This window comes from Barbus barbus, assembly GCF_936440315.1.
Source record: "Barbus barbus genome assembly, chromosome: 45".
Classification (NCBI taxonomy): Eukaryota; Metazoa; Chordata; class Actinopteri; order Cypriniformes; family Cyprinidae; genus Barbus; species Barbus barbus.
The window spans coordinates 18,298,785-18,312,621 of NC_136723.1; the positions used below are offsets into that span (position 1 = coordinate 18,298,785).

At 37.0% G+C, this 13,837-nt stretch overlaps 1 protein-coding gene across 4 annotated transcripts in view; it reads right to left on the minus strand.

Moving 5' to 3' along the window:
- The window catches only part of LOC306864144 (ubiquitin-like protein 3), a 25,018-nt gene extending 12,199 nt beyond the window's left edge, over positions 1-12,819 (minus strand). The window contains exons 1-2 of one of the 4 annotated variants that reach the window (XM_079407879.1): positions 12,575-12,809; positions 12,116-12,481 (exon numbers count right to left, since the gene is read on the minus strand). In XM_079407879.1, the coding sequence (XP_079264005.1) occupies positions 12,116-12,142 (27 nt within the window). In that variant the 5' untranslated portion in view covers positions 12,143-12,481; positions 12,575-12,809. Of the gene's footprint in view, positions 1-12,115 lie in introns of all 4 variants that reach the window. The other 3 variants (XM_079407881.1, XM_079407880.1, XM_079407878.1) reach the window with 3 other exon arrangements.
- Between the last annotated feature and the right edge of the window lie 1,018 nt (positions 12,820-13,837).

Below are 13,837 nucleotides of genomic sequence, written 5' to 3' on the forward strand. Positions count from 1 at the left end.
TATTGAATCGTATCGAATCGTGTCACATTGTATCAAATCGTATCGAGACAGCTCTGTATCGAGGTACGTATCGAATCGTGACCTGTGTATCGAGGTATGTATCGTATCGCCAGGTTCTCCAAGGTATACAGCCCTATGTGACACCTGTATTGTAAAACAGCACTGGAAGGTGCTTATCAATGCTAAATAACACCTGCAGTAGTCTTTCCATAGCTGACTTGTTGAAAACAGATATGTCACCCAGAGCAGGTGTTTCAGTTAAAGACAGAGTTGAAATACTAGAGATTTTTCTGGCCGTTGCAGTTTTTCGGTATCACTAGTTGAGCTGCAGATTCTCTGCTTGAGAGGGATAAACAACCTGGTGGTTCTGCCAAGAAACATGGAGTGTGAGAGAGAGAGAGAGAGAGAGAGAGAGAGAGATGCTGACAGTAATGAGTATATAAGACAGGACGTCTGAACTAAAAGCAGCCACAACAAATGCTGACCATAGTGGATGTGACATGTCGACCAGCTTTGCCCATCTCTGAATAGAGGTCTGCCAGATTGTTCTGAGAATGACATTTATGCAATAGGGGACAGAAACACACTCACAGCACTTACGCAACCGCACATCAATGAAAACAATATTAGATACGACGCCTCCAGCAGGGATTTGTCCGTTTTGGACGGAGAGGAAATTAGTGAGTTCTATGGTGGGATTGGCTATGTCTGCATAAGCTGGTTAAAGAACACTGACATAACATTCTAAAACAAAAAAAGTCACCTCAAACACGCCTGACTGACAGAAAGAGCCATTAGGATTGCAACCACACAAGCCTAATAATGCACGCTTGATTCCAAGTTCAACATTAGGCTCTGTCTTATCAACAAACCCAGGATTATTCTAGTTCACACTACAAAATTCTTCAAGCCACTGAATCACAACATTTCTTAAAAATGTTATTTATTTATAGCTATATGTGGGGCCATAGCAATAAGTAAAAGACTAGGGTTAGACAGGACAAAGAAAAATCTAGAGGAAAACACACAAGGAGAAAACCATGTAGCCCAGGAAATAATAACAATATTATAGTGCTGTTTATTAGCAAAAATACCAATGATGTTCCATGCTGGCTTAAAATATCATTATGGCCTTATTATAGGCCTACTGTAAAATTTGCATTTACTGTGAAGACATAAAAAACTATAGAGTATTCTAATAGCACATTTGACAAGTCAGCTAAGCTTAAAAATACAGAATTTGCTTAGCTGATATTTTTAAAGACCGCACTGTTTTACCCACTACTAGCCTATTATATTTTATGTGTTAGAAACACACACACACACACACACACATATAATATTTATATCTTAGTAGTGGGTATAATAGTAACAAAAATAATTATTATTTTAAAACATTTTACAAAATGATATGACAAATTTATTTTGAAGATTTAAGTTTTTAAACTGAAATATTAGCCATAAATTATGCAGCTATAATGATATATATAAATTCATAACACTTTTTTTGGAAAACATTCATCGGTTTTGACTAATCTCACCTTTCTTAGCCAGCTATTGTAGATTACTGTACCAAAGTGGCATATTTAAATGAGAAGAATCTGTAACAGTGTTCAACAAGTCTAAAAAAGTCTAAAAAACATGTGAATGAATGCACAATATCAGAACATCCTAATTAGGGAGTCCTGCTAATGCAACGGATAAAAATAATTAGTTTTACTCAAAGCGTCACGCAGACAAACTAATCATATAAATATCATGACATTTAGAAAAGGGCTCTGAACAAAAGCTGTAATCTTGAGAGATCTTTAGAAAAACTGATTTAAGCATGACGTAATCAGTCAGAACAACAGAATCCACACAGAATTGAGAAAATATGACCACACTGCTCAACAAAAGATGATCATTTTCTCTTTCTGTGTCCTGAAAATCCATTTCAGTCAGGCACAAAACTCATTCATTCTACTGGATGGATTCAGAGTCTGTTTCTGTGTGTGAATTCAACCTCAGACGTAAACAGAGAAGACAGAAAAAGGAAGCCATCCATCTTCCTCCTGACAGCACATTGTTAGTTCAAACGGTGTCATCTCTGTCTCCGTCTCCAGGAGTCTGTGATGTAGTTAAGACAGAGGTGGTTTTGAGGACTGTGATCACACACACTCATCTCTCCTTCATCAGTCAGGCGTGAGCGGGATTTCGCCCGCATATCTTGAGGAAGTGTGAAGCCTGAGCTTTTTAGAGGATCTCATTCCAGAAATGGAAGTGTTGTTTCTTTCCTCGGTTTGAAAATGGGGTACACCATGCCAACTGACTAAACTTGATGCTTTAAACAAACAGTCAACGAATCACAACTAACCCCATTTACTTCCTTAATGCATGTTTCCAGTGTTATTGTCAAATAATTATAAGTGCATGTCGTTCCAAAGAAAAAAATGTCTTTATAGTCTTTCTTCTACTATAATGTAATATGCAAAGGTTTGGTGTTATAGTAACATTTGGGGTCAGTACGTTTTTTAAAAGAAATGAGTATGTTTATTCAGCAAGGAAATTAAATTGATCAAAAGTGACAAAAATGTATCAAAATTAACAGACATTTATAATGATGTTCCAAAAGGTTTCTATTTCAAGTAAATACTGTTATTTTCTATTCAAGAATCCTAAAAAAGGTAGTATGGTTTCCACAAAATATGAAGTAAAATATTACTATTGATAATAAGAAGAAATATTTCTTGAGCACCAAATGATTTCTGGACATGTGACACTAAAGACTACTTAAAATTCACAGAAATAATTTACATTTTAAAATATATTATTTTACGTTTTAATAATATTTTACTTATATTACTGATTGTACTGTATCTTTAATGAAATAAATAGCAGCCTTAGTGAGGATAAGACTTTCCAAAACTTTTTTCATTGTAACTTTTGAATAGTAGTGCAGCTTGTTCCACCTCTGAAACATTTTTCTTTTCAGATGACATGAGCAAAACCTTACTTTTTAACCCAATCACAATCCAATCAATTTCCAATGAAATGAAGTCCCGCCCTACTGAATATCGTGCTTCGCTTAGAAATATGTCACACTGTAGAAGTAAAAGGGATTCTGAATGCCATTTCCTTTCTACTTTAATTACGTAATTGAGAAAGCCAGAAGTATATCCATAAAATAATTTATATCCATATATAATGTATATCCATAAAATACTTGGGTGTAACTTATACAAGTTTCTTTTACGAGCCATTTTTACAATGTTTCAAACCTTTATATTTATTTAATTTTTTCCAAGAGGACAAATACAGGAAAACAAAGCATCGATTTCAGGTTCCGTCATGCAAGGTACAGCCTGTACAATCCAGTTTTTTATTTCTCAACGTGAGACAGAACAGGTTGGTCCACTTTGCAATAGCGATCCGATCTTTCTCTGGTGAGAAAGTTGAAACCGCTGAATACGGTAAACCACCCATTGTTTGCGTGGGGGATTTGCATAAATATTCAACATCACAGGTCACCTTGACCTCTTTCTGAACAGAAGATGAAATGGTCTGGCCTGTTTGCATTAGCAGGAGTTAAAGCAATGAACATGACCAAAATGTCAGATTGAAATGCATGGGAATGGAAGGATAAATGTCTCACTTCAGCCAGAGCCAAAAGCACAATCACAATCAGCATGTTTGATAATAGCTAGCTCATTCAGCCACTAGTCTCTAGGCAGAGCTGCTAAATGAATAGATTCCAGTCCACAAAATGATTTCTGTTTCATATAAAAGTGCCTTCATGATATTGGGCAGATTGTTTCGGGAGCAAAACTCTGAGACCCGGCCATTCATTATTATGTGATATTTTTCAGATGTGTGTCAGACTCTTAAATTCTCATAATGAAGAGCAGGAGAAAGAGATAACAGCATTAAATGACATGAGATCTGAGAATTAGATGGCACATTTAGACATGGGAAATTAAACTGCGAGAGGGGCTGTAGAGGAATTGTAAAGCTCCCTGTCTATCTCCAAGACCTCTGCAGATGCCACAATTTTATGCAGGAATTTGAGACTTGCAGTCATGGGCGTGCGCACACACATAGGCAAATCTGCCATGTACAAGCAACACAAAAAGAGGCTGGATGCTCTCTGCACAAGCTGATGTGTAAAGTGATTGATTTTGCTCTCAGCTGCATTTGCTTCGTCATGCTCATAACAAAGCGAGGAATGGAGGAAAAGAGCATGGGAAGTATTTATCAGAATATGTAAGACATGGACAGACAGACAAACGGACATAATTGGATGGATGGATGGTAGACATAACTGGATGGATGGATGGATGGATGGATGGATGGATGGATGGATGGATGGATGGATGAATGAATAGATGGATGGACAGATAGATATAGACATAACTGGGTGGATAGACAGACATAACTGGGTGGAAAGATATAGACATTACTGGATGGATGGATTGGTGGATGGATACATGGATAACATAACTGGATGACCGAATGAATAGATAGATAGATAGATAGATAGATAGATAGATAGATAGATAGATAGATAGATAGATAGATAGATAGATAGATAGATAGATAGATAGATAGATAGATAGATAGATAGATAGATAGATAGATAGATAGATAGATAGATAGATAGATTGATTGTGAAAGAAAGTTCATCAGCAGAAAAGGAAAGTTGAGGTGGAAGTTCTAGGGTTGCAAAAAGTTGGAAAATTTCCAGTAAATTTCAGAAACTTTCTGGGATTTTTGGAAAGTTTCCAGAAATTTACCAGAAATTTTCCACCCTTTGCAACCCTAGGTGGAACAGATTTATTACATTTTGATAAAATACCGGACAAACATTTTCTTTGTGTAAGAATAACATGCAATGGTAAATTGCTCACAATAAGACCAGGAGCATGTATTAAAAAGATCATTTACTCACCCTATCCCCTTAAGAAGGTAAAGGGTGCTGTCATGTTGACTTTAATGTGTGATATTTTTTATATGAGATATGAGATATTTTTAATGAGGCTTGCCTTTGCTCTCCCTGCTAAAGGTTATTGTGGCTTTACTTTCTCTTAATGCTTACAATGCTTTATTGTACATGTTCCTTAATAATCGTTGCCATTTATCTGAACAGACAAGCATGAAAGCTCTGGTTACGGCTGTCAGTTATTCAAAATGTCCTATAAAAACACTTATGACGCACCACCTCAATGTGCCAAAAACTTTCCACACTTCCTTGATAGTTTTTTTTCCATGATAGACCAGTCTCAATCGCTAAGGTAAGAGTGATCATTTTGCAATCACTTCCTCAAGAAAAATGTCCTCTTGGTCTTCTCCCCAACTCACTTGAGCGCATCGGCGCATCCTAATGTGGCCATTAGCACCAGAAAGCTAGTTTTAGCTTCTGTACTTAATCACAAACACAGCACCCCAGCAGCTGCAGTCTCAGCCTGTCTGGATGCCCTATCAGCAGTCCTGAAGGACAATCACTCACACAGACATACATGCGCTCATCCGGCCCAAACGATGAATCTCACCGGATGGGAAAACAAGGGCTTGGGCGATAATATCACTGAAATCAATACAAGCCTGTCTGATGACGTGCCAATTACAATCACAGAAGTGGACATGGCTTCACACTGGTGGTAATAAATGCTGAGTCTGTGAATGATTCATCTTTGTACAAACTTTCCTGCTCTTGAGGCTAATTGCACACCTTCAATAAACACATTAGCAATGTGTGTTAAGTGGGGTTAAATAAACACAAACCTAGAACTCTGACCTTTCTAGTACTGAAACAAGATTCCTTTCAGGTGCTTTAAAGGGATACTCCACCCCAAAATGAAAATTTTGGTATTAATCAATTACCCCCATGTTGTTCCAAACCCGTAAAAGCTTTGTTCGTCCTAGGAACACAATTTAAGATATTTTGGATGAAAACCAGGAGGCTTGACTGTTTCATTGACTGCATAGTAAATTGCACTGTCAAGGTCCATAAAAGTATGAAAAGCATCGTCAGAATAGTCCATCTGCCATCAGTTGTTCAATCTGAATTTTATGAAGCGACAAGAATACTTTTTGTACGCGAAGAAAATAAAAATAAAGACATTTATTCAACCATTTGTCTCCTCTCTGTCTCTCTGTGTCAGCATCCGATGGACGCAAAGTACGTACGCTATTCTCTGTCATCAGTAATGCATGGATACACTGTTTCCATTCAAATCAACGTAAATAAACGTACAATATGTATCCATGCGTTACTGATGACAGAGAATAGCATATGTACTTTGCGTATATATATATATATATATATATATATATATACACACACACACACACACATTTTATAAAACTTTCAACAACATTATTCATTTAATATACAAAATTTGTTTTGACACAATTATATTTCATTTTCTAATGGAGCAATGGGGAAAATTAGGGAAAAAAACCACAGAAGATAAAAAGAAGAAAGACAGAGCATGAGAGAATATCTAATCTTCTGTAGCCAGATGAAGGGAAGGCAGGCAGCCTCCTGCCCTGCAGGCCCTGCCCACGTGCCTACTGCTGAAAAAGGGCAGACATCTGCAGAAAGAGAGAGAGTAGGGGGGAGGGGACCCAATCACTTACCTCCCCATCAGTGAGAAGGCCGGCTGATAGAAATGGCCTTTTGATAGTAGCCTACAGTATTACAGCCATGTATTACATACCTGCAAAACACCCTCCTCATTTCTTACTATCATGCACATGTTCTCAAACAGAACCTTACAGCACCACAGAAAAAACTCCACGCGCCAACTTCATGAATGAAAATGGATTTTTTTTATATCTTTTCTTTCAGGCGATCCCAGAGAAGATATTTCATTAAAAGTCATTACTCTGGTCTGTCCTAAGGCTTTTTCTTGTTATTTCTGTCAAACAGACTGCATAATGGTATTAAATAAGCACCAGTTCTAAGACACAGCATGCATGCTATGTGGCAATACAATCATATTTCATTAGTGTGATATTTTTTTTCTCACAAATCAGTGTTGATACTTTAAATCCTTGTGTCTTGTAGTAATATTTCCAATCCTATCATGTTCTACAGCTCAATGCACAGCAGAATAATTAAAAAGGAAAAAAAGTAGGCCAAGAATCTTTTTGGATTTGTATCGCATTCTTGCCCCTAACAATGATGAACCAAGTCATTTAAAAAAAAAAGCGCTCATAAAACTCTTTTACGGACACGCTCCTTCCCTGTGCCATATACATTCACAATGTAATGGTATTGTGACATCATGAAACTGAATATTGAAAAGAAAAAAATGTATGGGAGCGACTTAGTTCTGTCCATCAGTTGTTGATTGAATGGAAGCGAATCTATGTATCTCTATGTGAACCTGCAGTCAATTGTAAGAAAAATGTTTGGAGAAGTCCAACATTATCAATGAGAAGTCTGTTGTTTCACAGAAGATTGAGTTAAGACATTTTGATGAAAAATTCTGAAAAGGTCCAAAATAAAAAACATATGCATAGATGAATCATTCACAATAATAGCATTTAGAAGATGCTGACTTTAAAATGAAACAAAACATGCTGACAGTTCCAACTGTCCTTTTTTGGCCAATAAATGTAAAACTCTGATTCCACAATCTGGTTGGTTTATTACTCAAAATGCTGAATTTTCTTAAATGGCTCTGATGATTTGTATATTAAATATCAGCCTGTTTTTTTTTAACTATAGTTCATATCAATCACTTTAGAAGTGACCATTTAAAAAAAAAAGACAGATTGTCGATCAAATCAGAGAAAAAAACATTTGGCTAGGAGGAGAAAGAGGTATGAAGAGGCCTCTATAGGAGAAGGGAAGTCTGGCATGAGACTTCAATCTGTGACTTCACTGAACTACAAGAGAATGCTTGTGCAATGATGTCATAAAGGCGAGCGAGAGCCACTGTTTACAGTGGAACAACCCTCTACAGTCAGTCTCTACCCAACTCACACAAAACTCGAATAGAACCACCTCTGGAAACATGTAAAAACAAATATATGTCGACTCAAGTCCAGTAATGAATATGTAGAAATACCACAGAGAAGTTAAAACAACTTATAAGGCACTGAGAACTATTTACTCAAACTGACGTTGAATCACTCTAACTTTCCATGACAGTGTATGTGTGTGTGTGAGTGTGTGTGCATGAGCGGGCACCTCTCTCACAGAGCTGTTGTAAATTGTTCCTCACTCTACTGAAAGGATCCTTTATTGAGTGAGTCTGAGCTACTTCCTCCCCCTGCTTCTCTCTCGCTCCCTCTTTAGCCTTTAACCCTTACTGACCCATAAACACTCTCTGGAGTCATTCATTTTATGCAAATCCTACTCTTTATGTCATACTTGTTGCATTTATTCACACAAACACATATAGATACAACAGATACTAAATTGTTGTTTGCGTCATCTCTGTTTTTATGCTAATGCAATACTTTGCATCAATTCCATATCATTTTCATTCATTACCTTTTCCAGAATTTTACGATTCCGTTTCAAGTAGTTTGTCCAAACTAAGCTTTAACTCTGAAAATGACGTTTCTAACTGTGTGAGAGAGATTTAAACTGATACCTCACCAAAATGCTGAGTCTTTTTCTCACGCTGTTGACGCAGGTTCATTCGCAACGTTTTGAATCGTGGCGCATACTGTGTTGTGTTTCATAACATTTTCTACAACTTTTCCATCTCTTATACGCAAACACTTATCATTACCTTACCCTGTACCTTTCTCCTGTCGTTCTCTCTCACTTTGGCCACCTCTGAGTTCAAACACTGGCTGTTCGTAGCAGGTAGACTGTTTGGGGTCAGAAGAGGGTCTGTCATTAAACAGATGTTATAATGACCTAATAAACCATCAAATGGACTGATTTGTGTAGCCACGTCCTTCTGTTGTCTGGTTCTCTGATGAGATCTATTGATTTGAGCTTGGTTACATAATTTTGCAAAAGTCTCAATGACAAAGCTGGTTTGATTCTGCAAACAGAAAGCATGCTACTTTAGCACTTTGTCTTAATTACACCTTAAAAATGATTTTTCAAAGTCTTTCACTTCAACATTTCACATTTAATTCAATGTATTACTTGCCGTTTCTTTATAAACCAATTATGAAATTTACTATTTCTAAGTGAAAAATGTTTCTACACTAATTTTTGTTCAGTGTACCTTCATTCTCCATCTTAAATGAAACATAAAATCAAAACTGACTGCATTTACTTTCTTAATATATGTTCCTGGACTTATTGCTCATTCATCAGTGCATGTAATTTGAAAGAAAAACATGTTACAAAAAAATTATATTCTGTGCTAAAAGCCACTTTTCACAATCATAACAGTCCCAATAGACATAATAAAGAGCTATCCAACTTTTTTGTTTACATCGGATATCCTGTTCCACTCAAAAATGTCACATTACAGACATAGAATGGGTTTCAAAATCCATTTCATGTCTACAGGACACATCAAAACAATATAACTACCCCTGATAACAAGATTAGTGTCACGGTCGGTGGTTGTAGAAATCGGAGTGCACGACGAAGAATAACAAGAGAGATTTTATTTAGCATCAACCACTATAAACCAATATTAACTTAAGATCCGACAAACATAAAGGCAGAACTGAGGACTTATAAAGGGAGAGGAACAAACAAGGAAATTAATCGAACACAGGTGATGCATATAACTAATTAACAGAACTAGGTCAGAAACTAAAACAGGAAGAACCAAATAAGGACAAAAAGGAAACTAAACAAACAGTTCTGTTACAATTAGCTCTTGATCGCTTAATTTCATTCAACATGTAAGTTTATCAAGCACCTCAATTGTTTAAACAATTTAAACTTCTGAAAGTGCTGAGCAATGCTACTCAAGTGTGTGGACAACAGCCACTGGGGAGGTCTCTCCTTGACATTCCTCCTGTACTAATTCACCCCTTCGCATAGAGGACACGACACCACATGACACCACACAAAGTGACACAGTCCTGTCAGGGAGTATTGAGTTCTCCTTCACACCTCAGTCTCACAATTGATCAAAGCGAACTCTTTTAAAGGACTATATCTGATGTAGCACCTATGGGCGAAAGGCTTCCGCAACATTTTGTTGCTTTGAAACGGTGAGAGCTCTCCACAGAAAAAGCCCATTTATTAAAATTCCCACCCACAAGATGTATGCACACACACACACATACACAAGCACTCCCATTGTTTTACAACCCTACCCCCCAAATGAATGCCCCTCAGCTGGAGACCACACTATGATTCAAAGTTTCACCTTGTGGACATTTAATCCAAAAACTGAACATGCTGTTCCAGGAGACCAGAAATAGACACCTAAACCCAAAGTATAAAAACATCATGCAGCTTCTGCATTAATTTTAAAGCTAGTAATGGAATTGAAAGCTAGTAAATCCATATAAAATTATTTCCTGTGATGTTTGGGTGTTTAAAGTTCTTCAAGCTGACCTTAACCTTCTAATGCTATAGCTTAGATAATCAATGCCTGACTTTGGGCTATAACATAACACTTTTTTCCCTGTTTGCATAGTGTGAGAAAAAACCTTTCTTCCTGTAGAGATGTCAAGAGATGCATCGTCATCATCAGGGTCGGCTCACGTTTCTGCCCTTAAAATCAACAATATGTGGCATTGCTCTTTTAGTTGCAAAGGAAGCCTTTCTGAGAGACAGGTTTACATTTAGGTGCACCTCAATGGCAGAAACAGAAGGACAGGCCGATCACATCAGCCCTCAGCGTACATTACATCAAACGGAGTCCCTGCAATGTCAGAGCGTCGGCATCTCTTGAGTTTGACAGCCAGATCAGCTGTTAGGCATATCCAAATCATGCTTGACTAACACACTGCGACACAATGTTACAGTTTGGCACCAGTAGGAGTTCTTATTTGTTTATTTGTTCTTAATTCACAATCAGGGCTGTGGTTTATTGTTGATAAGCTGATTTCTCATGTCCTTCGATTTACACCACTGACCTTCTGGATACTGGCGAGTACTGGCAGTACTACCACCACCCACGGGGTTTAGAAGTCCCAATCTATTATAGCCTTACATCATAATGCAAAGCTTGAAATGCTATTCTAGAAGCATGAGGATTAAAAAGAATCTATGACATCATCCCTCTGGACAGCAAGATTCTAATGTTGGAGTTTTGGTTTGAGCGTTCATTTAGATTCACATTTCGAGACGATTTTAGTTGTGCAAACAGGGCAGTGACAGTTTTCGAGTCTCCCGGATCATACTTCCTCTTTATCAATCTGAACAGCACTGTGTAGGCCATCAGATAGGATATCTTTACACTACTGCCCTTCCTGATTGAGGAGGAATTTTGATGGGGTTATTGGCAGAAGAGCAAAAAGTGATCCAAGACATTTAATAACACCGTCCTTCTGGATTTTCTTGGGTTGGTCTATTTGCAAAAGCAACTATCTTTAATCTCTGACAAACACTGACATATTTGTTATATAACACATTTGTTATGAAACTAACTAGTATCTATTATTATGTTACTAGTACTTGTTTTGAAGAACTTTACTATTAAGAGACCAAAAATGACTAGTAATTCACTATTCATTAGATTTCCTTTGCTACTAGACAGGATCTCAACAGAGACAAGTAAGTTAACTATTTAATTGTTTCTAGCAACAAACAACTGTTTTTATTGAATTCTATGGGGATCTGTGGTTCATTTATTAACTATTCCCTTCAGACTAATATGTATTTCAATTGTTGCTGGTAACTATTCTATTTTACTACCAAAGAAACATTAGGTACCAGTAAGTACTCTTTTGTTTATTGTAACTATTCAAACTGCTGCTAGTATCTAGAATATTACCAGTAACAATGGAATAGTTATCTGTCAGTTTAGTGGCTAGTAACAAAGGAATAAGTAGTACTGAGTACTACTTTAAGAAACTAAAGAAAGATCATCTCAATTATAGGCCTAGTTTTTTTGTTTGTTTTTTTGGTTAAGTTTTAGTAATAGCAAAAACTACTAGTAACTTAAAAATAGATACTATTTAGTTTCAAAGAACATTACATTTTATCGTAAACACCATTAAACCTTTTGCAGAACGAGTAAATTCTTACCATGTCAACTGGGATGGTGCCCGTCATCTTCAAATATGTTCAAAATATCTATGTTCAAAAGATCAATTATGTTCTGTTGGATCTTCACTTCAGACTAAAAGTTGTTTTCTTCCTTCAGCTTGCTTAAGAAACAAAGTTTTGACAGCAGGTGGCTTGTGGTAAAGCGGTTGCTCAAGCACAGATCACTAGTCTGGTTATTCCTGTATGTTCGCTGGTAGAGGTAGGGTAGGTTAGTTAAGCGCAGGCAGGAATTGGTTGTTCTTCAGACAGGCTTCTGACTTCTTGCTTTTTCATGGCATAAACTTTAAAACAGAGAAAATAATAATTTGTGGATTTTAAATTTATGTGGGAGGACCCCCTCCCATCCTGAAATAAAAAAGGTATATATTAGGAAAAATATGCCTACGCCATAGGAAAACAAAATAATACTACAAAAGCCCTTGGTATTTGCAAATATACCGATAACTGACTTCCTCGCGAGTCCGCAATAAAAAATAGACCGGCGCCTTGTCGAAAAAATGCTGAAATTCGACGGTTTTCAGTATTATATCCGTCTTCATCTGCGCTCGCTCTCTGCTGTCATCCTGCCTCAAAAAAACATGGCGGCAGTAGACGGGAAAAGGCTGAACATGGGGAAACCGAAGCTGGTGAGGCAGATAAAAACGGCGCGGTGTCGATCAGTATGTGTGTGCGCGGAAGAATACGCCCCCCAGCAGTTAAAGGAAGAGGCGGAGAGAGAGAGAGAGAGAGCGAGAGAGGCGAGCCCACATATCCATGCGCGCCCGTATAAACGAAGGATTTGTGGGAAGGATTTGGGAACTTTTATCAAAATGTTTTACGCCTATTCTTTTTCATGTTGTTTTGTGTTCAGTTTTATTATGTTATTATTCAGTTATTTACCACATTGGCTAGTTCTCACCAATGGTTTACCTGTGGCATTTGTACTAAGACCATAGTGACAACAAGTAAAATCATGAACAGCTCTTCATTTGTTGGATCAATGTAACTGTGGTGTATACCCTGCTGGAAAGAAAAGCCTAACATGGTTTGCTGGTTTAAACTGGTCTAAGCTTGTCTCACTAGCCTTGCCAAACTGTTACTGATTTAAGATCCATCCTAACCAGCTGAAAAGGTCTCAAAATCCTTATAAAACGAGCCGACAGACCAGCAAACCATCGTAAAATGGTTTAAGCTCTCATTTTTCAGCAATTTGTTCACGAATTTGTTACAAACAGCATTGTTCCTGAATAACTTAACAAATAAATAATGTATTCGCTGATTATATCATTACTGTTATTATTATTATTATATATTTATTTGTATGGCTGCTATATTTGCTTACACTGCATGTACTCAGGTTATTATTTAAATGTTCTCCTTTCTTTTATTTTTACTTTATGTAGAATACTGTCCATGTGTAAATTGCATCAAGCGATGGATCCACTATTGTGTTTGACTTTGTTTCTTTTGTGGCATACCCCCTTTTGGTAACACTTTATTTTACGGTTACATCTATTAGTTGCTTATTAGCATGCATATTACTAGAATATTAGCCATGTTTTAGTGCTAATTAAGCACATATAAATGCCTTGTTCTGCATGACCTTATTCTACATCCCTAATCCTACCCAATACCTAAACTTAACAACTACCTTACTAACTATTAATAAGCAGCGAATTAAGAATTTATTGAGGGATAAGTCGTAGTTGTCACGGTGCACAC